The sequence below is a fragment of the Rattus norvegicus genome, chromosome 1 (genome assembly GCF_036323735.1).
Source record: "Rattus norvegicus strain BN/NHsdMcwi chromosome 1, GRCr8, whole genome shotgun sequence".
In the NCBI taxonomy this organism is placed as follows: Eukaryota; Metazoa; Chordata; class Mammalia; order Rodentia; family Muridae; genus Rattus; species Rattus norvegicus.
Window position 1 is genome coordinate 72441868 of NC_086019.1, and position 26502 is coordinate 72468369.

The 26502-nt window shown below is 36.0% G+C and overlaps 1 protein-coding gene and 1 pseudogene across 1 annotated transcript; one reads left to right on the forward strand and one right to left on the reverse strand.

The window, feature by feature from the left end:
• The first annotated feature begins 442 nt into the window (after positions 1-442).
• On the forward strand, positions 443-17689 carry LOC134482878 (vomeronasal type-2 receptor 116-like). The gene is made up of 6 exons (XM_063277163.1): positions 443-791; positions 2691-2982; positions 3308-4120; positions 5869-6096; positions 13112-13235; positions 15052-17689. The coding sequence occupies exons 1-6, from the start codon at positions 568-570 to the stop codon at positions 15969-15971; spliced, it is 2601 nt and encodes an 866-aa protein (XP_063133233.1). The 5' UTR covers positions 443-567; the 3' UTR covers positions 15972-17689.
• Positions 17690-25189: 7500 nt separating this feature from the next.
• On the reverse strand, positions 25190-26017 carry LOC134484214 (high mobility group protein B1-like; annotated as a pseudogene).
• Between the last annotated feature and the right edge of the window lie 485 nt (positions 26018-26502).

Sequence of the window (26502 nt, forward strand, 5' to 3'; positions counted from 1 at the left end):
AATGTGCTTACATAGCACAGATTTGTTTAGATATTCTGTACCTATCACTGCTGTAGGATTGCCCATACTTAATTCTCAGTGGATATTGAATGCTTTAAACATGCTTATCCTTCCCTGAGGATATGTGACGCAATGGCCAGTTTATAACCATGACATCAGAATTTGTGAGTTCTTTCTTAACACTTAATACCTGTCAAACAGTAGATTAATTAACCAAATCCATTAAAATTATTTAAAGTGTTCACATAAACAGAATTTTTTTGGTAGAAGTGGGACCAAATTCCCTTAAAGTGGATTCTTTCCAGGGACCTTAATTTCCACAAACATGTGATGTCAGCCCTCAAGTTACACCATCGTCATCTATATATATATATCAAAGAAGTGTATCACATGCACTGTGGATATCAAATGAAGCTCCTCACGAGAGATTGTCAAAATTCTTCAGGGATGAGGAAACACCTGTAGAAAAGGAAACCTGAATACAGGTATAGCATCTTCTTGGCCAGTGTAGAAGATGGGGATAATTGCTACCTGTTTGCTGATCTGTGCAGCAATTAACTACCAATAATGTCCAGGCTCAGAGCAGGAAAAAATATGCTCACCTTCATTTTACTCTTCTTTCTCCTGAACATTCCACTTTTTGTGCCTAGTTTTATTTATCCCAGGTGCTTTTGGAGTATGAAGAAGAATGAATATCAGGATAGAAACCTGGGAACAGGTTGTATGTTCTTTATTCTAGCAGTGCAACAGCCTATGGAAAAAGAGTATTTCAGTCATATTTCGAATATACAGTAAGTACTTTTGTATTTTCCATATAAATGACATCATTAATATTTCCTTAGACTGCTGAGGGTCAGGAGAAAAGCAATGCCAAAAATATTTTGTACTATGTTATCAACTTGCAAACAAGAAAGAACTACAAATTCTTTTAGAAATGTAATGCTCTATTACCACTTTAAATTAACCTGGGATATATTTTTTTCCATCAGCCTTCCCACATACAGGGATGGAAACTGGGCAATAAAAAAACTCCAACGATTATTTACCCTATGTATCCTCCTCTAAACAGTTTCCATAGCACAGATGTCAATGGTTTCTTTAAAAAGAAACACTATCAATTTTTTATAAGTTTATCCTACATTCGTTTAGAAAAATGGCCATAGAGTCCTCTTTTCAGAGTATAATTTCTAGTGCATATGCTAGAGGCCATAATGTTGAAAACACCCATTCCTGTGAAGAGCTTTCATATAGCTTTTAGTTACTTTCTTAAATTTTCTCCATTTGGTCCCCATTTATGAACTAAAGCTGCATCAAGAATTGATGTAAGAAACCTGTTTTCTGAGACCTTCATGTTTTGATCTGTATAACTTCACTGGGTTTTATGTCTTACAAAGTCTAGTTCTCTCTATACAAAAGAGGAAATGTACTGATTATAAAGAACATGTTTTCATTCTTTGAAAAGTGATATATTACTAGTAGTAGTGACTAGTTACTTCCCTTATCACTTACCTAGGTGACAATTTGACATACTATAGTTGGCAATGCTATAAAATAAGGATATAGAAGTTGCGTTTTAGCTCATATTTGCTTTATTATTTTTACCTCATTATTAATCCTACCTCTCTGTTATTAAATCAGAAATTTTTAATATTTAGCACCTATGTCTTTTTTTAGTAATTTTACAAAGTATAGTTGCATATTTTAGCAGTGTGGGCACTATTTCCATTTTGATTTTGTGGACTTCTGATAGTTTTTTTCAGACAAAGTACTTCAGACCACAAAGTCACTGTGATGACTCAATTACTGTGTGTTTCTTAGTGTTTAATATGTAGGAGTTAGTGTTTGATTTTTACAAGTACTAGTCTCAAACTTCTGTAGTATGTTACTAAAATTTTTAAAGATATTTTTCTATGTATTTATAATCAACATTTTAAAGGGCTTGTTTTTAATATATAAAAACACCACAGATGTACAGTTTCTAACTGGAATACATATATTTAGCTGTTAGTGAAAAGTACTAAAGAAGGAATATATGTAATGTTGATTAGTCAGATGTTTTAAATAATTCTGACACAAATTATTATGCTTTTTAAAAACATAAACAAAACAGTATAACTCCATTGCAACTGCATTTTAAAAAAACGAGCATTTTAGATAAGGATGATTATGTGGGGATATAATAAATGTATTTCCTCCTAAAGAAAATGAATTTTAGCTACGTGAGCCAAGTATGGCCTCAACAGACTGCTGTAAACTCAATTGTCATTCTGTTACTGCCTTTGCCAATATAGGAAATTTCATAAAAAAGACCATATACTCAATAGCTCAGATATACCATGTATTTTTCATATTTCTCACTAATTTCAGAAGAATATGTGACCATTTTTTCCAGTTGGTCAAAGTGAAGTGTGACTTATTTATCTTATTAGCAAATATTCTAAAACAAGAGAAGCAAAAAATGTCTCTGTGAGAACATGAGAGTTGTACATCTCACTTATGGAAGATCACCTCCCATAAACATTTCAAGGCTTTATGAGCTTCCAGCTTCTATAGTTATGTCAAACACACTACACTGGTCACTTCAATTTTTCAGGGTAAGAGCAATAAAATCCAGTACAGGATTGTCCTTCTGTTGACTGCAAATGAAATCTGTAAATTCCTGTCCTTATAAACACTGTAACCTTTTGCAGAACACCTACTGAAAACCAAAAGTATCCTCTCACCTTGGCTTTTTCCATGAATGAAATCAACAACAACCCTGATCTTTTGCCAAATATGTCTTTAGCATTTACATTCTCAGAATATAGTTGTTATTTGGAATCCCACCACAAAAGATTATTTAATTTTTCTTTAAAAAATCATGAAATTCTCCCTAATTTTATCTGTACAAAAGACATCAAGTGTGGAGTGGTACTTACCGGACTTAGTTTGGTAACAACTGTGACACTTCATATAATCCTAAACAATTTCATATTTCAGCAGGTAAGTGTGTGTTTTCATGCATGCATGCATGTGTGCTTGCATGCGTGCATGTGTGCCTGTGTTTGTGTGAATGTGTACATGTGTCCGTATTAGGGGCATGGTGGAAATTCATGAAATCAGATATTTCTTGGTGCCTTATTTGGCCTGAGCCAATCTGTGTACTTCAAGGGTACTTTTCAGAGGCTCTGTAGGGGCTTCTGCATGTCCTCATATGAAATTGAGATGAGGGAAGTGATAGATAGCTCAGATTTCTAGAACTCTACAAAAATGTGTTTATACTTTTTCAGGATTTCATTCTACCTCATGATACTTTCCTGTCTTCTAGTTCCGTCAGCTTACTTATGGACACTTTCATCCTGCTCTGTGTGATCATGAAAATTTTCCTCATCTATATCAGATGGCCTCTGATGATACATCTCTAGCCCTTGCTCTCGTCTCCTTCATAATTCATTTCAGTTGGAACTGGATAGGGTTGGCCATCTCAGACAATGATCAAGGCATACATTTTCTCTCTTATTTGAGAAGAGAGATGGAAAAAAATACAGTCTGCTTTGCCTTTGTCAACATTATTCCAGTCAATATGAATTTATACATGTCAAGAGCTGAAGTGTATTACAGCCAAGTTATGACATCATCCGCAAATGTTGTTATCATTTATGGTGATACAGGGAATACGTTAGCTGTGAGCTTTAGAATGTGGGACTCTCTAGGTATACAGAGACTATGGGTCACCACCTCACAGTGGGATGTCACTCCTTTTAAGAAAGACTTCACATTTGATAATGGATATGGAACTTTTGGTTTTGGACACCGCCACAGTGAGATTTCTGGTTTTAAATATTTTGTTCAGACATTGAACCCTTTCAAATACTCAGATGAATATTTGGTAAAGCTGGAATGGATGTATGTTAATTGTAAAATCTTAGAATATAACTGTAAGTCACTGAAGAACTGCTCCTTTAATCACTCATTGGAATGGCTAATGACACATACTTTTGACATGGCCATTATTGAAGGGAGTTATGAAATATACAATGCTGTGTATGCTTTTGCCCATGCACTCCATGAGATGACTCTTCAAAATGTTGATAATGTTCTCCTTCCCAATTATGAAGAACAAAATTATAATTGCAAGATGGTAATACTTCTTCCATTATATGATGTTTCATGTTACCAATGTCTTTAAGACTCTCTTAGATGCCTAAACCAAATGTACTAGAATATATGTTATAAAATAGAATGATTTATGAACCCTTTTCCTACTGTTCATTTAATTCTATTATTAGTCTGAAACTCTATTGTAATGGGAATGTAGTAGAAGTTATAATTTGTGAATGTATAACTGTAATTTTGTTTCAGATCACCTGAATTTAATCACATATTTTAATACTGAAAACATATTCAATCCTTCCTTATGAATCCACTCAATGTTGAACCTTATTCATTAATTTTCAAATATATTCTAATCACTATAGGGGATTTTTTAGCTAGAGATTGCAACTTTTGTTGTTCCCATTGTAGTTTAGGGACATCACTTGGTGCTCTGAGACTATTTACAGGGAAAACACTGCTTAAATTCAGTTTACTACATGCCTGTGTGCTCCTGTACGTGGGTGCATATTGCTCACGGTATATTTGTATTTTTCTGATTCTGTATATTTGTGTTTATACACATAAACCTGATCCAGAGAGAGTTAGCATTAGGTGACTCATATATGTATTTCTTTATCTTCCTCTATGTCAGTCTATGACAGTTAACATACATTTGTCTGTGTTTCAATTACTTTCTATATGGTTGACTTTGTCTATATTTATATTCCTGTTTATATTTATCAATGCATGTGTCTACATTTGACTGTTTGGTTTGTGTGGTTTTGTGTATGTTCTTTTATTGATACTCTGAGAGTACATAGGAAACAGTGCTAGAATTCAGTTTACTACATTTATGTGTGTTTATGTGTGTAGATGTATTATACTGTATATTCTTTGTTTCTGTATATCTGTGTTCATATCTATATCTATGTTTATGTAAACATATAGGTGATGTAGAGATAGAGAGAGATGGAGATAGAAGTAGATAGAGAAACATTGTAATAGAAGATTCACGTGTGTGTGTTTGTGTGTGTGTGTGTGTGTGTGTGTGTGTACCTTTTGTATATCTACCTATATTTTTTGTCAGGGTCAGTGAACATAAAATTTGGCTATGTTTCACTTACTTTCTGTATGGTTGATTTTTCTAAGTGTTTATTCTTACATATATTTATCAGGGCAAAAACACATTTTCCTGTGTGTTTTCTGTATACTTCTTTCATTTAATCATTTCTCTTTTGCCTAGCCTGTATATCTTTTTATGAGAGCATCAACTTGTCTGTGTGCCAACGTCATTCAGTGAAGGTGTTAGTATTTGTTTTTGTCTACCTATGTATATTTTTGTGCATGTTTTTGCATGCATTTTTATGTGTGTACCTGTATAATTACGTTTTGTGTTTCTGTGTTGGTTTGACTTTCTTGACGCAAATTCTGGCTCTGTGGCTATCTGTATTTTCATATGTGTGTTTGTGCATATGTGTGTATGTTTGTGTAATAAGTGTGAGCTTCTTCCTTGTATATAACTCTATAAGAAATCCAGGCTGTCTATTTTTCATATGTTCGCATGTTTTATACTACAAATACATGTTTGGTGTCTGGATGAAGTTTGTGCTTCTTTGCTAAATTCCTTTTAGAGAATTGAAATTACAGGAACATTATACATTTGTTTATCCCTTAGTTTTCACTGAGGTTTTTCACCTGCATACTCTGAATAAAGTTGCCTTTAAGATGAAACAAGAATGCATTTTATACATTAAGGAATATAGTATATTTTACAGTATGGTGCCTGTCTTTCAGGTTTATTCCTTTCTGAGCAAGACTCAATTCACAAATCCTGTTGGAGACACTGTGAATATGAATCAAAGAAACAAACTGAAGGAAGAGTACGACATTTTCTACAATTGGAATTTTCCACAGGGACTTGGATTTAAAGTGAAAATAGGAATATTTAGTCCATATTTTCCAAAAGGTCAACAGCTTCATTTATCTGAAAATCTGATAGAGTGGTCCACAGGACGTATACAGGTAGGTTATATCTAACTGTACTGATTTAAATTACACTGTTAAGAATGTGCATCCTACCTTCCTTGAGTCTGGTAAAATGTAATGATTGTCATGCAAGAGACCAATTTCTACCCTCCTAAACTATGTTCCTTTTTATTTTTTCAGATGAGTTTTTAATAATTCACTGAGAGTTTCTAACATGCATATCATGTAGTTGCATCATATCAGAACATGCTTCCTGTCTTTACCATTAACATAAAATAGTTTTACAAAACAATTTGACATTATTTCCAGTAAAGTGAGCACTATTCTATTAGTGCTACTTTTACTACTACAGAGTGACTTCTAGTCGTATAATGAAACTCTTCAAAATATGTTTAAATCTCTGGCTTATTGTAAATTCGACATAATCAAGTCACCAATTTTTATTATGTAATTTTAAAGTCTGTTTACTAACTATTCCTAAATTCCCAATACCTCTAGCTAACCGTACATAAACATGTTATGACAATTTTATTTTATGAACTGTATCTTATTTTTCCTGGTTTATTTAAAATATGAATATGGGTGTTGTTTTAATGAATGTATATCTGTGCTACACCTGCATGTTTGGTATATATGGATGACTGAAGAGTATTCGAATCTCAGAGCATTTGCAAGAGCTCAGTACTACTCAGAGGGGGTTAGAAATCAAGTTTGGATACTCTACGCTACTAACAGTTGTTTTAGAGAGCTAAGGTATGTTGATAGCCCTTATTCATACCTTGTGAAAGATAAAGGTGACTAAAGTAAAATTTTCAGCCTCATTAATTCTGGCATAAATCATTCAAACAAACAAGGACATGCATAGTTTCCTTCTCAATATGGGGAGGAATTGGTAATAATAAAGTTTGCTTTTGAGGAATTTTAAACTTAAATTTGTCATATACATACTAAATATAGTATAGGGATGAATTCTGTTGTGTTGATTTTAATGTGTATTATTGAAAATGCCTCAAAGTTGGTTAAAAGTCTTCATGCTTGAAATGAAGTGTTTGCTTGTATTGTATGGAATTTATTGTTGATGTTTTTCCCAGTGCAATTAAGAATATCATTCTTAGGAAAAAGAACATAGAAGGATAAAGTATAGTTACAGAGCTAGATATACATAAAAAAGAGAGCATTCAAATCTCTTGTGTTTTCCACCAGACCCTACTTGACTCTTACTAACGCATTCAATGAAAAACTATAGATTTTTTTTTTAAATCCAACTAGTGTTTTATTCATATATATCATAATTTCATTGTGGAAACTAGTAAATAAAAACAGAAAAACATCAGAGAAATATGATTCAAACCTTAGAGTCACAGACCTAATTTAGAATATAATCAAGGTTATACTAAACAAATAATCAAAAATGATTATAAGAATGTTTAAAAAAATCAAAGAATGGGGTTGGGGATTTAGCTCAGTGGTAGAGCACTTGCCTAGCAAGCGCAAGGCCCTGGGTTTGGGTTTGGTCCCCAGCTCCAAAAAAAAAAAAAAAAAAAAAAAAAAAAAAAATCAAAGACTGAAGTACCTAACTCTTAGAGAATACAATGAAAATAAAAACTTTATTAAACACTCTATGAGTATATGACAAAGAACATCCAGAGAGTTATAAAATAATGAGCAAATTTCAAACTAAAATAAGAAATGGAAAAAGAAAATAAAACAAATAAATACCTTAGTGAAAGGACACACAAAATGAATACTCCACGTTCAACATAGCATGAAATACATGAGGAGAAGACATAAGAATTAAAACCTCAAAAGATGACACAGAATAAAACAAGGAAAAAATGAAAATCACAGTGACTAAGGGAGCATGATTAAAAGATCAAATGTAAAACCTAAGGAAACAATACAAGGAAGGAAACACTATAGGTATCAATAGTAAATTCATTATATTGTAGACCTACATTTTCAAACCAATATGGAGTTGGATACCTGTCTAGTATCAGCATTTAAATAGCAAATGATCAATGTTAAAAATGAAATATTTTTGGCATATTTAACTTTTTTTTTGTAACAAAGGGAGGATATGAAAGCTGCAAGAGAGAACTCCAAAGGAAGTCCTTCCATGCATGACAGCAGGTTCCACCAGCAAAACTCATTTTTAAATGAAAGTAGTTAATGAATTCATTGATATATTATCTTTATATCTGGACACCAATTTACACTGCCTACTCTACTCCTACTCCTAGTCCTTCTCCTATTCTTCCCCTCTTTCCCATCCAATATTCCTTCCTTCTTCAGAAAAGGGGAGCCCACGATCATACATCAATTTAGTATGGCATATCATATTGCACAACAACTAGGCACAGTTTCAGGTTCTCCTAATGGGACCAGGGGAGGCAGCAGAGAAGGTGGTAAGATTCACAAGGGTTCAACCCTTTGTCTTCATATTGTTTCCTCTGGATATTTTTGTTTCCCCTTCTCAGAAGGTTTGAAGCATCAACACTTTGGTCTTCCTTCTCCTTGAGTTCATTTGGTTTTTAAATTGTATCTTGGGTATTGCTAGCTTGAACTTTTGGGCTTATATTTGCTTATCAATGAGTGCATACCAAAGGACATCCAGAAACTGCCCCACCTGGGGGAATCCATCACATATACAAACACCAAACACAGACAATATTGCGGATGCCAAGAAGTGCATGCTGACAGGAGCCTGATACAAATGTCTCCTGAGAGGCTGTACCACAGCCTGAAATATAAGGTGAATATAAGGTGGAAGCTCACAGGCAACCATTGAACTGAGAATGAGGTCCCCAGTGAACTAGTCAAAGAAAGGAATGAAGTAGCTGAAAGGGTTTGGAACCCTATAAGAAGAACAATAATAACAACCAAACAAACATCCCAGAGTTACCAGGGACTAAGCTACCATCCCAAGAATACACACCGATGGACCTATGGCTCCATCTGCATGAATAGAAGAGGATGGACTTGTTGGGCTTTGGTGGGAGAAGAGACCCTTGGTACAGTCAAGGGTCAAGGCACCAGTGTAGGGTAATGTCAGGGCTAGAAGTTGAGAGAGGGTAGTGTCAGTAAAGGAGCACTCCCACAGAAGCAGGAAAAGAATGGATGGAATAGCAGGTTTCTGGAGGGGAAACTGGGAAAGGGGATAACATTAAAAATGTAAATTAAAAAATCCTATAAAAGACAAAATGTAAAAGAAAAAAATCACAAGGGCAGAAAACAAAATCAGACACAGGACCTGCTACTGCTTTTAGGTGTCCCCATATAATGACCAAGCTTCACAAGTTTACACATGTTTAGAGTATGTAGTTTAGTCCTGTGAATTTTTGTGGTATGTGGTTCAGACTCTTGTGACTTTGGGTTCCAGGTCAGTTGATATGTAGGATTTCTTGTATCCTTGATCCCTCTTGCTCTTACAGTTCTTTGTCCTCTTATCCAAGATTCCCCACACTTTGCCTATTTTGGGGGCGTTGATTTCTGAATTGGTTTCATCAATGGCTGGTTGAATGCTCTCATATGACAATTATGCTAGATTCTTGCCTGTAAATATTTCAGAATTTTTTTTTACCAGCATCAGGGGTGAGCTTTCTCTCTTGGCAACATTTTCAAGCTGTGCCAGTCATTGGTTAGTTATCTCCTCATCCTCTGCTGTCTTTATTACTGCACGTCTTTAGGCAGGGTAAAGTATAGTTTAATGGATCTGTGGTTAGGATATAGTCTCAATCCCAACACTGAAAATCTTCTTGGTTTTTGGAGATGGCCATTACAGACTCCATATCCCATTTTTATAGGAGAGTTAGCCATAGTTATCCTCATAAATTTCTGGGAGTTTCTATTGCTCTAATATTCTAGCATGACTCAGAGTTGCCACCCCCATTTTAGTGCTCTCTCCAAACAACCTGTTTATTTGCCCTCCCCTTCTTTTCTCATCCCATCACACTCCCATTCAGTCCCTAAACCCACTCACATACTATGTCTACACTATTTCCCCTTCTCAGGGAGATATATGTGTCCCACGTTGTGCCATTCTTGTTACTTAGCTTCTTAGGTTTTGTTCGATGTAGCATACCGTGGATAGTTTTAAAGGAGGAGAACTTAAAAATATATATTTAAGACATTTAGAGACATAACTGCCAACTCAGTTACTATATGCAGTGAATTTACTCCTTATAATAAAAGGAGACAAAAAAACTTTCAGGACGAACACAATTACAAAAATCATAACTCAACAATGAGCACTATGAAAGTCATTATAAAAACTCTATCATATTTAATACTAAGATGAACACAAGCGATCAAAATAATGTATAAACACCACTCGAGTGACAGAAATACACTTTAGAAAAATATTCAATATTGAAATAACAATTAAAATATAATATACAGAATATTTTAGTGATATTTGAATGTTTGTGGTCACCTGTACTCAAAAATCATAAGTAATGAGTCTAATTTATTTTTAACATAATTTTTATTGATTCATTCGAAATTTCAAATCATGTACCAAGATCATATTAAATTTCCAGGTGTCTCATTTTGCTTCTCCATGATAGCACCGCACAAATATTTTTTTTAAAAAAATTGTGGTTAAAAGTCCAATTTCTGTTATTTATGCACTCACAGAATGTGAGGGTTTGTATATGCTTCACCCATGTATTGACACTCTTTGGAATAGTGGTCTTTTTGGATTAGGTGTGTCACATTGGGTATGGGTTTTAAGACTATCATCTTCCTGCTTTTATCTTTTGTGGACATTCAAGAATCTTGATTAAGATCTTCAGCAGACTTCAACATCACAACTGAAGGATCAGGTCTTGTGTGTTGTAATATGTATTAATTAATCCTGCATCTGGTTTGCTACCTGCCTCAATGATTTATGTTAGCCAATGAAACACACTTATAGACTTTATATCTTCTTATGAATTAAAGAGCACAAATGCTGGGTCACTGCCCAAACTCCTTGCTGTTAATTCCTACTTATTGCTTATTAATTCTATGTTCCTTTAAGCTGCGTGTAACTCCAATTAGTTATAATTCTGGGGCATGTTTTCTTGGCACAGAGTCTGGGGCACTCTCCTTGTATTTTTTTCCACATGGGAGTCTGTCTTTCCTCTGTTGGCACTCCAAGTATCCAGCATGTAGACCTCTCTCTTCCTCCTCTTGGTTCCAAGCCCTAGGAAGGCTAAAACTAGACTCTTTCGGTCCTTCCCAGCTATTGGCTCTTGTTGTCTTAATTTACAAATGAAATCCAACTGAGGACAGATTCCAAGAAGCTACTTGAAGACACTGTAGTACAAGCAGGTTTTTTGGAAACATAAGTAGCATTCATAATACAAAAACCTACAGCTGCAAAAAAATGACTTTATTCCATTGTTCAACATATGCATATCAGTTAAGTGTGAAGCATCACAAACCTAAATACAAGGATAGAACTCTATTACTATCCAAAAGCATGCAGAAAAGACTTTTAATAAAATATAGGGTTCATTCAGAATTTTAAAAAGGAGAACGAAAACATGACAAACTAAGAGAACAAATGTTGTCATAGTAGTTTTCTATAGTAAACTTACTAATGACATTATACTGTATGGAGAGGAGGATCAAAGAATTTCCATTAAAACTAGAAACGTGGTTAAGTTTTTCTAGTGGTACATGTATTCAATCTATATTCTTTGAATTAAGTGTCAGGATAATCTCTTTCCACTCATGGCTAGTCTGCCTTTTCTATTGAATCTACAGAAATCAGAGAAGAAATGGATATTCTGCCTTAAATTTAATTAGCAGAATCCAGATGAGAAAATGTGTTTTTTCAACTCAGTCTCAAAATAGTCTTAAAATCTAGGTATGAAATAAAATAATTAAAATTAAATGTATAAAAAGAAGGAAAGTACTCTGTCCTTATCTATATAAGAAGTTGAAATCTATCAATATGACATATTTAGACCCTGTTTCAACAAAAAAAATATTAAAAGGAGAGTTGTGCTTAATCATATTCCTGGAAACCATCACAGGATCCTGTGAGTATATTTCTGTGATCACAACATCAAATGGCACATGAAACAAAGGATGCAAATTCATCATGCAGAATCAGCAAAATTAAAATGCCGCATATAGACACCCATCACCAGAGTCATTGTAATAACAACATTTTCTTAATTTAAGAAATAATTAACTTTAAGCCATGTAAATTTTCACCATATTTACCACTTTATAAAGAGTTTTCTCTTCAGGAAACACTCCACCTTCCAGGTCACTATACAGAAACTCAGCATCTCCTCACCAAAATGCAATAGTGGTGATCATATGCAGGTGTTTTTGTCTGTTTCCACTTAGTTTCCTAAGATTGTTTTCCTAATGTTGTTGACATTATTTTGGTTATCTGATATTTGAGATCGTATTTCCCTGGATTTGTACGCCTTTACACATAATTGAATACTAAGGTGATGTAATTGAACACTAACTATAAAGAAAGTGAGGAAGAAAAGTTAGATTTGGCTCATGAGTTACAATCAAGGGAAGACAAGGTCTGAATAATGCAACTTAAACAAAGTCACTCAAGGAACTCTGCTTACTGGCTTGTTCTTCATGATGTGTAATGTACCACTGCCTACAAGGAACATTGCTCTCACTAAGCTGGGAACTCCTACATCAATTACCAATTTAAAATATGATTCACATATATGATGAGAGACTATTCTGATGGAGATAATATCTCTATTAGGATTATTTGTGTTTTTATAATGTACTTTGTGTTAAGGAGACGAGAATTAAATAGAATAACCAGCCTGCAGTATTTGCACTGGTTGCATACAAGACACTACTACCTCTTCTTCCTGAATTTCATGTTGATGAGAAACAATTCAACTTTCCCACAACTTTTTCCATATATTGATGACTGTCATATACTGTACTATGTAAAATCTGGTAACTTTGTTGGTTTGTTTAAAACAAACTCATTAATATCACATGCCTATTTAACACAATTACAGAAGGGGTAATTAAAACACTTGTTAGCAGGTTATATCTCTTTTTCCTTTAGATGCCAACCTCTGTGTGCAGTGCCGATTGTGGTCCTGGATTTAGGAAAGTCTGGAAGAATGGAATGCCAGCCTGTTGTTTTGACTGCAGTCCCTGCCCAGAAAATGAAATTTCTAATGAGACAAGTGAGTATTTCCTGCAGGGATAAGATCTTCAAATGGATTATTAACCTGCACCAATGTAGGAAATGCTGAAGTGTTCTAAAATAGAATGGTAAAAATATGTATCACTTTCCCAAGTTAGTCATTATATGAATACAATAACTGAAAATATTTTTTAAGACAAAAGTAGAACTTGCCATATATCTTTGAAACATCAAAAATTTATAGTAGATGAGATATTCTCAAATAAACAGTTTTAATAAGAAAAATTTAGTGTTAGTGTGTTCTAGAGAAGATCATTTCTTGTGAATAATTCTCTCTAAAAATATATGTATTTCAAGAATCTTTAAAACATTTATATTATATTGTCCTGATGTATGTACACTTACATAAGTGTATGAAAAACTATCAAGTACAGAAGGACATGGAATACAGAATAAGGCATGTGAGTAGTGGGAATTAAATCAAACTCCTTTGTAAGACTAATGAAAACGTAAACAATAATTTGTAAATTTCTTTGAAACTGTTAAGAATAAGATATGAGATTTGTATAATAAAGACATTTTTGAAGAAACAAATCCATTTATTTTAAAAAAATTGACAGAAACTTATGTCTTTATTATAGTAGAAACTTTTAAAAAATGTTCAATGTTATTCGAATGTAGAAAAGTGAGAATCACTGTTTACACACTATGTATAAATATTAGGAGTTCTCTATTCCATATTAGTATAAATAGCACCTAGTTAATATTTTCCACAATAGAATACATTAAAATGATTTAGTCCTGAAAGGATTTAGCCACAATTTTTCATATGGTATTGGAACATGCATAGCCCATATTAGTCAAATAACTATTTAGTCAGGATTTACTAAATTCAATTGACAGCCATGCATTTTCCCCCTTTTTAGTGTGTCAACTTATATAATTGAATAGAAGTCCTTAAAGTATTTTATGAACAGTAAGATGGTTTAGCAATTAAATCCTTTCCCACTAATTATCAAGATGTTAGTTTATTCCCCAAACCCATATAATAAGAGGTAACCAACCATTTCTTTTCTGATATTCATGCAGTACTACACATAACATACGCATAAGTAATTCAAGAAGGATTCTTGAATACTCCTGACATTGGTGCTGGGAACAAAACAAAAATACTCTCTAAGATTAACACATTCTCTTCACAGCCAAGCAAAATTCCTATACCCTGAAACAAATTAAATACTGGCTGACAACTAAAGCATTATTCCATATAAAAGACTTCAAATCTTGAAAAAAATATTATCCCTTATTGCAATTATATAATCATTCAGTCAAATTGCAATCAGATTTTCTAAACATACCCAGGTGGGTCTTAGAGAGCATCTTACATTCAGTGATAGGGTTACAACCTTTTATGATAAAGTCTCATAAATATTGTATTACTACAGTCAAAATGAGACAAAAGTAGATATGATTTATTTATTTTTGCTGGTACAAAAATTGATATCATGTAAATGTCAGTTTTTATTCTCAACCTCATAGTTGAACCTCAAAATTCCAATTACTCAGGTTCATGACAACATTTCTTATTTTTACATATAAGTACATTTAAAAATATACACACCCATGATAAATGATCACAACAATATAGCAAAATAGACAAAAAAATTTCTAGCTTACTTTCTCGATAATAACAATAAACATTTGTTACTGAAATCAATTATGTTATTGCCCTTAACTGATCTTCAATTTATTGTCAGCAACCAGATTCACATATTGAAACACTTCTATGTACTTAAATGAAATATCCTGACAGTAGAATTGTTGAAGCTGCACTAATAGCTTCATTTCTCCATCAGATGTGGAATTGTGTGTCCAGTGTCCAGAGGACCAATATGCTAACCAAGAGCAGAATCACTGCATTCACAAAGCTCGTATCTTTCTCTCTTATGATGAACCCTTGGGGATGGCTCTTTCCTTAATGGCCTTATGCCTCGCTGCACTCACAGTTGTGGTTCTTGGAGTCTTTGTGAAACATCACAGAACTCCCATAGTTAAGGCCAATAACTGCACTCTCACCTACATCTTGCTCATCGCACTCATCTTTTGTTTCCTCTGCCCCTTGTTCTTCATTGGCCATCCAAACTCAGCTACCTGCATCCTTCAGCAAATCACATTTGGAGTTGTGTTCACTGTGGCTATTTCCACTGTGTTGGCCAAAACAACCACTGTCATTCTGGCTTTCAGAGTCACAGCCCCTCATAGAATGATGAAGTACTTTCTTGTTTCAAGGGCATCTAACTACATCATTCCCATTTGTACTCTCATTCAAATTATTGTATGTGCCATCTGGCTAGGAGCTTCTCCTCCTTCTGTTGATATTGATGCACAGTCTGAGCATGGTCACATCATCATTGCTTGCAACAAGGGTTCAGTCACTGCTTTTTACTGTGTCCTGGGATATCTGGCCTGCCTGGCCTTTGTGAGCTTCACCCTGGCTTTCCTTTCCAGAAACCTGCCTGTCACCTTCAATGAAGCCAAGTCCATGACATTCAGCATGCTGGTGTTCTGCAGTGTCTGGGTCACTTTCCTACCTGTTTACCATGGCACCAAAGGCAAGGTTATGGTGGCTGTTGAGATCTTTTCCACCTTGGCTTCTAGTGCAGGAATGTTGGGATGCATTTTTGCTCCAAAATGCTACACAATACTGTTTAGACCAGACAGAAATTCTCTTCAAATGATCAGGGAGAAGTCATCTTCTCATACTCACATTTTATAAAGTCTGACTGACACAGGCATTGTTGGTTCATAATCACCAAATATTCGATTACATTGCCATATCTATTTTTAGAATGACTGTCACTGTTCCCTTTGATGATATTGCGTAGCAAGATCATGTCTACTGAGGACTACCTTATCTCCTATAATCTTCCAACATTTTCTACATCAATCCTACTCTTTTAGAGAAAGAGATAATAGAATTTTAAACATTTTCAGAATTAGAGTTCTTCTAGGAACAGAGAAGAGAAAGAATTATTTTTTCAACAGGTTGATAGAATATCAGGAAAGGGGTTGAAGTCACAACAATATAAATAAAGCCCTGCTCTTGTATAGGAACTTATGAATACTCAATCCCACCAACTACCATTAACAACCACATGTAACAAATGTTAAAAAGGATCAGATGGTTTCTTATTGTCTCCAAATTTGCCTGAACTTATTTATGCACATAATGAGACACACACACACACACACACAAACACACACACAAATACAAATTCCATAAAATTTTAAAAATATAGAATATTACAAAGACTTAACACTGGCAATCTGCTCTTCAATGTTCATAATTACAGGAACTTACAGGAAAATATGGGACATAGGTAGAGATGACTGGGTTTATGTTAAGTCATTTTAAATAAGAACCCTCAATTTTAAGTGTATCATAAAAGACACAGTTGTGAAATTTTCAAGGACAGCACTACTTGTTGAAATAATCTCCATCTGTGGAATTTATAGGGTTTTGTGACAAAGATCAGTTCTGATATCAGAGAGTAAACTGAAGCAGGCAACCATTAGTTGTCAGCACTGACAGCAGCTAATGGAGGTTGCTTCAGAAATCAATTGAGGTTGATTCTGGCAATGAGCAGTTAGAGAAGATAAAAAACAGGGAAATCAAATATTCACACACACACACACACACACACGTACACTCACATGCACAAGCAAGTGCATGCATGCAAACCCACACAGACTACTTGAAGCAAAGGCAAGGTCCAGCCACTTGAAACATACAAATGTGTACATATAGACAGACACAGACAAACACATACATATCCACATGTTAAATGGCTGGAGCAATGTCAGCCAGCAGGCTCCATGTATTTCACATATGTACATATATGCATGTAAATAAATATTCAGATATACACATATTCACATGTACTGGTGGGTAGGTGGAATAAAGTTCCAAAAAACAGGCCCCAGGAATTTTACACATAATGTACAGACATATATAACACTATTGGTGGAAGAACAAGCTCCAACATATTCAGGGAAGCATTGCATATACATACATATAGATTTGATGGATGGAACAAAGTTCCAACAAATTCTCACATGAACTTTATATATGTATATACATGAAAGGCAGCCTGGTTCCCAGTTGATCAGAGGTTTGAAAGCCCAGTGACCCTAAAAAAGATGGTAGCCATTTAGCCTGATTCCCAGTAAACCAGGCAAGTCACTAGCCACAGCCCTCCATAGAATTTTGGCCATCAGTCACTTAAGCCCAACACCCTCCACAGATTAAAGGAAGTGATTACAGGTCACAGGGACTCAGAACACATTTCCATTATGTGACATAGTCAAAGACTTGGAGACTTAGCCAATGAACTTTCCTTCCCTGAAACTCCTCCCTGCAGGCCAACCTTGAAAAGAGGGGTATGGTTTTACTCATCTGCTTTCAGCCATGACAATAAATGACTTAAAACAATGGACTCTTTCTTTTCATTGTGATCCAACCTGGGGAGGCACACAGAAGGCCTTGGTCTACAAAGCCACTGGCTAATCTCGCTTAGAAGTCCTCCTGCACTGCCAGTCTTCCCTTCCACCCAGCCTACAGCCCTCCACAGTGCTGCCTTGAAGCCAAAACCTCTCCCCCATAGGACCAACCAGAGTGCTATCCCTCTTTTACCCCTTGGCCCTGGGCTAGATCCAGCTTGTGGACTCCCACTCTGTTCTCAGTAATTCTAAGGCATTCAGTGAGAGTATGAGAACCTGAGGGTTCCAACCTCCTTGTAGGCCCAGGGACTCCGAGCCAGCTGCACCTGTGTCCTCTGCCACAGACCATGCTTCCCCACCTCAGGAGCTGTGTCCCGGGGCTGCCCTACGTCCCTCATGAAAAAACACTATGTTCCCAATACCTTGACAGTAGGTAATATTACATAATACAGGTAAGGTAAAGAAAGAACTTGTTATTGATTAACAAGATACAAACAAGACAAACAAGAAAAGTTTTTCAGCAAGTTTCTCTTTCTTGCAAACACCAATCTGAGGTTTAAAAAAGGAAGAAATCTGTGCTCACTTCGGCAGCACATATACTAAAAAAAGAAGAAATCTATTTTTTCTGATATTATTTTTATTGGAAATATTTTATTTACATTTCAAATATTATCCTCTTTCCCAGTTTCCCATCTATAAACTCCCGATTCCATCCCTTTTCCTGCTTCTTCTATTAGGGTGTTCCCCTACTCACCTACACATTCCTGCCTGCCTGCACTGACATTCCCCTACACTGGAGTATCCAGTCTTGGTAGGACCAGGGGCTTCTCCTGCCATTGGTGTCCATCAAGGCCATCCTTGACTCCATATGCAGCTGGATCCATGGGTCTGTCCATGTGTACTCTTTGGATAGTTGTTTAGTCTCTGGGAGTTCTGGTTGGCTGATATTGTTCTTCTTATGGGGTTGAAAACCCCTTCAGCTCCTTCAATCATTTCTGTAATTATTCCACTGAGGACCTGTGGGGCTCTGGTGCTGGGGTGGTTCAGCTAGGTGCGTGAGTTCCAGCAAGAAGGAGAGAACTCAGGCAGGTAGAGGGACCAGCTTTTGCTTCCTCCACTGCTGGTTCTGTTTCTGCCATGAAGCTTCATTTTGGTTGCTCACAATGGGCAGAGCTGGGGAGGGGTGGAGGGGAGCTTCTGGCAGTGATGATTTCAGGAGAGCAGATCTCTTCCCCAAGCAGGGGTATTACAGCTCTTATGAAAGAATCTCTCAGAAGATGGAATAATCCTTGTACCCTTTTAATTTTGAACAGGATTCCTAAATGCTTTTTTGTTTGTTTGTTTTGTTTTTTACTTTTGTTTTTTTTGTTTTTTGTTTTTGTTTTTTTTTGTTTTTTGATGGGTCAGTATCTGACAGCAGGTACTACCTATTGGTTTGGCCTGAGAGCTTAGGAAGAACTCATCTACATATTCAGAGCTGTGGTCCTCTTTCTTTGACTGAACTGTCTTGAGCCAACTTGACCTATGGTCATGTCTTCACCTGTGGAGGAGGGGTTTAGGGTGTTGTCCTCTATGACTGATCTGTCTTGAGCCTAGGTAACCTGTCGTCACCTTTGGAAGAGAGGCTTGGGGCATTGCTCTATGTGACTGGTGTCTCTCAAACCTCTCTACAGGGGTTTGTGGAGAGCTGTAGCTAGTGATGTCTTGAATAGAGGCTAGGAATGTGCCTGCCATCCCTATTAGGGTTTCCCGGGATTCAAAATCTCTCAACCAAGAATAAGGGTACTTTTCACAGGGACCCTATTTTTAGTTCAGTGGTTGACTGAGAGCAACTGCCTCTGTATTTGTCATGCCCTGGCAGAGCCTCTCAGGAAACAACTATGTCAGATTCTTGTCAGCATGCACTTCTTGATATAAGCAATAATATTTGGGTTTGGTGGCTGTATGTGCATGGGCTCAATCCCCAAATGGGGAAGTCTCTGGATGGCTATCCTTCAGTCTCTGTTCCAAACTTTGTCTTCGTTTTCCTTCTATCCTCCTACGAACATTGTTGTTCCTCCTTCTAAGAAGGATTGAAGCATCTGAATTTTTTTCATCCTTTTTGAGCTTCATGTGGTCTGTGGATTGTACTTTGGGTTTTTTGAGCTTTTGGGCTCATATCCACTTATCAGTGAGTCCATCTAATGTGTGTTTTTCTGGTGATAGGGTTACCTCACCTCACATTGATATTTTCTAGTTCCATTCATTTGCCTGTGAATTCCATGAAATCATTGTTTGGAATAGTTGAGCAGAATTCCATTGTTGAAATGTGCCACATTTTCTGTATCCATCTGCTGTTGAAGTACATCTAGGCTCTGTTCAGCTTTGGGCTATTATATATATAAGGCTGCTATGAACATAGTGGAATATGTATGCTTGTTATATGTTGGGGCATCTTTGGGTATACGTCCAGGAGTGGAATAGGTGGGTCCTCATGTAGTACTATGTCTATTTTCTGAGGAACCTCCAGACTGGTTTTCAGATTTATTGTACCAGCTTTTAATCCCACAAACAATGGAAGAGTGTTCCTCTTTTTCCACATCTTCACCAGGATCTATTGTCACCTGAGTTTTTGGTCTTAGCCATTGTGACTGTTGTGAGGTGGAATCTCAGTGTTGTTTTGATTTGCATTTTCCTGATGACTAAGGATGTTGAACATTTGTTAGGTACTTCTCTGCCATTATATATTACTCAGATGAGAATTTTTTCTTTAGCTCTGTACCGCAGTTTCAATAGGGTTGTTTGATTCTCTGGAGTGTAATATCTTGAGTATTTTGTATATATCGGATATTAGTCCTCTATGGAATGTACGTTTGGTAAAGATCTTTTCTCAATCCATAGAAATTATTATAATACTTATCTATAAATAACCTTTTTCCCTGTGGTCAGAAATTATAGTCTTTATGTGTTATAGAGTATTTTTCATATAGGTTTTAAAACTATTAGTTCCATTTAAATGTATTCTTATAATTTTAAGCTTTTTAAATCTTTTGTTTATTTATTTTTACACTTCTGATTTTATTCCCCTCCCAGTCCACCTCCTCTGGCTGTTCTACATCCCATACCTCCTCCCTGAACTCCCCAGTCTCCAAAAGGATGTCTGTACCACACTGACACCACCAGACCTCTAAACTTCCTGGGGCCTCCAGTCTCTTGAGGGTTAGGTGTATCTTCTCTAACTAAACCCATAAATGGAGTGCTCTGCTGTATAAGTGTTAACGGCCTGATCTCTGCTAGTGTAATCTGCCTTGTTGGTGATCCAGTGTCTGAGAGGTCTCTGGAGTCCAGTTTAATTGAGACTGCTCACTGAGACAGGGTTGACGAACTTCTCAGCTTCTACCAGCTTTTCCCTAAGTCAACAACAGGGGTTGGTAGCTTATGTGCACCCAAACAGTGAACCTTATAGGAATCTTAAAAGAATCACAGAACTATACTTCTCTATAAAGTTCAATCACATTCACTTTCAGTTTACTAAATACATATATACTAATCAGAAATTCTTCTTAAATTATATTAGGAAGCTGTGGGAAATAATGAGTATAAGAAATCAATCATCACCAGTCTGCCTCAGTTAGAGTCACCTCAGGCAGTGCTGTCAATTTTTTTGTTCCCTGACCTTAAAGAGTCACTAGCTAAAGTAATCAAAGTATTTCTTATTTCTCCAAATGCGTTCTGAGGTTGATGGTCAGTACTGAAATTCTACATCTCTAAGTTCTTTCCTGGAATTGTGATTGAATCATTAATCTGCTCTAGCTGCAATAACTGGAAAAGATCATGTATTATTTCTGTGAGTGCTAGAGATACAGCCTACTGAGGGGCTGAAAGATATACCCATTCAGTATTTAATCTTCTGTCCTAACGCCTATAATAAACCATTTGTTCCCTTTTAATGACTTTGGTTAACAATTTTCCCACGTCTTGGAATCTGCTCTGAGCTGTAGAATGTCTGGTTACTGTAGACAAGCAGTTAAACGGTGACTCATGGGAAACTAGCAGAGTTCTCATTGCAGTTTTGACTATCACATCAGACCTAATAGCAATCCCACTATAAAAGAGCTTAAATTGAAATAACTGTTATATTTTTAGGAATTTTTCGGATCCTCATTATGTAAGAAGAAGTCATCTACAAGTCTATATAGCATCACTACAAAACAGTTTACCTTGAGAGATCTGCAGGTATCTGCTCAAAAGGGGTGGGCTAATATCTAGTGAGAACTCTATTAATAATAAATGGAAAAGCACACTAATAACAGGAAAATTTTCTAAAATGATTTACTCCTGGGCTCTGGCTATCAGAGCTTCTTTGTAATATTATCTAAATTGAAGTTACTTCAGTAAGATCAAGGGTTAATTATTACTTTGTCCTGTGATGGCTAATGACATAGAGACATAACCACAATGGTTTTCCTAATTGGTGGGCCATACTCCATGAGTTCAAAAGCTGTTCGTTGTTTCTCCTGCACTGGTTTGTGCATTTCTGGCCATCCAAACTCTCTGCATTTATCACATTACTGTTGAAATAAAACATTGGTCTTGATACTGCTGAATTAGACTCTTGATCTTAGAGCATAAGTCATTGGCTTTCTGTTCAGGAAATTTTCCTCAGTGCCCATGTGTTCGAGAATGTTCCCCACATTTTCTTCTATTAGTTTGAGCATATTTGGTTTGTTGTGGACATCCTTGACCACGTGGAGTTGAGCTTTGTACAGCATGATAATAATTTGCATTACTCTATATGCTGACCTCCAGTTCAACCAGGACACTTTGTTGCAAATGCTATCTTTTTCCCATTGGATGGTTTTAGCTTCTTTGTCAAAGATCAAGTGACCAGAGTTGTCTGGGATCATTGCTGGGTCTTCAATTCTATTCCACTAATCTATCTCCCAGTTCCTGCACCAATACCATACAGTTTTTATAACTATTGCTCTGTAATCCTGGTTGAGGTCAGGGATGGTGATTCTCCCAGGAGTTCTTCTATTGTTGAGGATAGTTTTAAATATACTGTGTTTTTTGTTATTCCAAATGAATTTGCAAATTGGTCGTTCTAACTCTATGAAGGATTGAGTAGGAATTTTGATAGGGATTGCACTAAATCTGTAGATTGCTTTTTTCAAAATGGCCATTTTAACTATAATAATCCTGCCAATCCATGAGAATGGGCATTCTTTCCATAGTCTGACATATTCTTCAATTTCTTTCTTCAAAGAGTTGAAGTTCTTGTCATACAGATCTTTCACTTGCTTGATTAAAGTCACACCAAGGTATTATATATCATTTGAGATTATTTTGAGAGGTGTCATTTCCCTAATATCTTTCTCAGCCTGTTTATCCATTGAGTAGAGGAAGGCTAATGATCTGTTTGAGTTAATATTATACCCAGCCACTTTGCCTAAGTTGTTTATCAGACTTAAGTAGTTTTCCAGTGGATCTTTGGGGTCACTTAAGTATGCTTTCATATCATATGCAAATAGTGATATTTTGATTTCTTCCTTTCCAATATGTATCTTTTTGACCACCTTGGTTGTCTCATTGCTTTTTCTATGTCTTCAAGAACTATATTGAATAATTAGAGAGTGATTGGGCAGCCTGGTTTATTCCCTGATTTTAGTGTGATTGCTTCAAATTTCTCTCTGTTTAGTTTGATGATAGCTACTGAATTGCTGTATATAGCTGCTTTTACTATGTTCAGGTATGTGCTTTGAATTCCTCTTCTTTCCAGGACTTTTATCATGAAGGGGTGTTGGATTTTGTCAAATACTTTCTCTGAATCTAATGAAATGATCATGTGGTTTTTATCTTTGAGTTTGTTCATATAGTGCATTAGGTTGATGGATTTCCATATATTGAACCATCCCTGCATACCTGGGATGAAGCCTACTTGATCATGATGGATTATTATTTTGATGTGTTTTTTGATTCCTTTTGCAAAAATTTTATTGAGTATGTATGCATCAATATTCATAAGGCAATAGGTCTGCGGTTCTCTTTCTTTGTTGGGCCCTTGTGTGCCTTAGTTATAAGAGTACTTGGGGCTTCATAGAAGGAATTTTCTGGTTCTCCAGCTGTTTCTATTTTTTGGAATTATTGGACAGTATTGGCATGAGGTCATCTATGAAGGTCTGATAGAATTCTGCACTAAACCCCTCTGGTTCTTGGCTCTTTTTGGTGGTGAGACTTTTAAAAACTGCTTGTATTTCTTTAAGAGTTATGGGGTTGCTTAGATGACTTTACTGTTCCCGAACTAACTTTGGTACATTGTATTTGTCTACAAGATACTTCATTTTCTCCAGTTTTTCAAGCTTTTCTAGTAGGATTTTATGATTTTTTGAATTTCCTCAGATTCTGTTGATATGTATCTGCTTTCATTTCTGATGTTGTTAATTTGGAGAATACATATTTAGGGCTGAGAGTTCATTGTGCTGGATTTTCTTTTGATGAATATGAAGTGTTCTTCCTTCACTTTTTTGATGACTTTTGGTTGAAAGTTGATTTTATTCCATACTAGAATGGATACTCCAGCTTGGTTCTTTGGACCATTTGCTTGGAAAGTTGATTTCCAGCCTGGGTCCTCTTTCTGTATCCAGTTTGTTACTCTGTGTCTTTTTATTGGGGGAATGGAGTCTATTCGTGTTGAGAGATATTAAGGAATAGTGATTGTTGCTTCCTGGTATTTTTTTATTTAGAGAAAAATTATGTTTGTGTGCCCTCTTCTTTTGGTTTTGTTGCAAGAAGATTACTAGACTAGACTAGATTACAGGACTAGAGACCTAGCTGTATTTTATTCTGAAAATTTTAATTTTTTATGATACATGTGTTTTCATAATATATGTCATCAAAAATTAGCAACAGTTAACTAATCATGAATTAGAAAGAGAGAGTCAGAGAGCAAGTGACTGAGATAGAGAGAAAGACAAAGAGACAGAAGGAGACAGAGAAAGAATGTGGAGTGCATTTGGGAGCTACTCAAGAAACTAAAAGGAAGTAGGAAAATTATGTAGTCTTATCTAACTAATAAAGCAAAAATATAAAAGATATAAGGAAGGAAACTTCATGTATAACAAGGGAAAAAACCCACCAAGTTCACCTCACAATTCTGAACATCTATTCCCCAAATTCAAGAGTACCCATGTTTGTAAAAGAAACATTGCTAATATTCAAAACACACATTGGACCTCAAACAATAATAGTGTGAGACTTTAACATGCCATTCTCATCAATGCACAGATCATGGAAACAGAAACTGAACAGAGACACAGTGAAGCTAAGAGAAGTTATGAACCAAATAGTCTTAACAGATATTCACAGAACAAGTCATCTTAAAACAAAAGAATATACCTACTTCTCTGCACCTCATGGTACCTTCTCCAAAATTGATCATATGATCAGCCACAAAACAAACTCAACATATATAAGAAGTATGAAATAATTGCACGTATCGTATGAAATCAACAAGAATTAAGACTCATCTTCAATAGAAAGAGACACAACAGAAAACTCACATATTCATGGAAAATGAACAACACTCTCCTCAACGATATCTTGGACAGGAAAGATATAAAGAAAGAAATTAAAGACTTCTAGGAATTTAATGGAAATGGTGACACAGCATACCCAAACTTATGGGATACGACGAAAGCAGTGCTAAGAAAAAATTGCACAACACTAAGTGCCTTCGTAAAGATTTGGAGAGATCCTACAGTAGCAACTTAACAGCACACATAAGAGCTCTAAAACAAAACAGAAGCAAACACATCTTTTCAGCCTTGACCACCCTCTTATTCCCTGCATCAGGTTCTCCTTTAGCTCTGTAGGCAGCAATATCCTTCTCGTACTTCTCCTTCAGCTTGGCGGCCTTCTTCTCACAGGGCTGCTTGTCATCCGCAGCAGTGTTGTTCCACATCTCCGCTAGTTTCATTATAACATCACCACTGGATAAGCCAGGATGCTAGCCTTTGATTTTTGGTGAGTACTCAGAAGAGAACAAGAGGAATGCTGAAGGAGGCCTCTTGGGTGCTTTGGGGTCCTTGAACTTCTTTTTGGTTTCCCCTTTGAGGGGGATGTCGGTTTTCATTTCTCTTTCATAACGAGCTTTGTCATATCTTCAATTTTCCCCCTTTCTTTAGCAGTCATGGTCTTCCACCTCTCTGTGCACTTCTTGAAGAATTCTGAGAAGTTGATAGAAGCATTTGGGTCCTTCTTTTTGTACTCCTCCCAGCAGGTTTGCACAAAGAATGCATATGAGGACATTTTGCCTGTCTGCTTCTTAGGATCTCCTTTGCCCATGTTTAGTTGATTTTGGTCCTCAAGGCAGAGAGCTAGTGCCTGTCTGTCTCTCACTTGCCCCAGTGCTGTCTCTATGGAGCTCAATGTACTGCAATGGCTGTCATGGATGATTTTACAGACAGATACAGGTACCAAAGCTAAATCACGACCAGTTAAAATATTTAAAGAATTTAAAGAGCCCCATAATCCCTAAGAAAATAGAAGCTGTCATTAAAATTCTCCCAACCCCTCTGGAAGTCAGTCTGGAGGTTCCTCAGAAAATTGGAGATAGTATTACTTGAGGACCCAGATATACTACTCCTGGGCATGTACCCAAATGCTGCTACAACATATAACAAGGGCAAATGTTCCAATGTTTTCATAGCAGCCTTATTTGTATTAGCCAGAAGCTGGAAAGAACCCAAATGTCCTTCAACAGAAGAATGGATACAGAAAATGTAATCTACAAAACGGAGTACTACTCAGCTATCAAAAATAATGACTTT

Excerpts from the sequence above, each read along its gene's own strand:
- LOC134482878 (XM_063277163.1), top strand. The coding sequence starts at position 568 with ATGTCCAGGCTCAGAGCAGGAAAAAATATGCTCACCTTCATTTTACTC. Across the intron at positions 792-2,690 it reads AGTCATATTTCGAATATACA|AACACCTACTGAAAACCAAA; the intron begins GTAAGTACTTTT and ends AACCTTTTGCAG. Across the intron at positions 4,121-5,868 it reads AAAATTATAATTGCAAGATG|GTTTATTCCTTTCTGAGCAA; the intron begins GTAATACTTCTT and ends CCTGTCTTTCAG.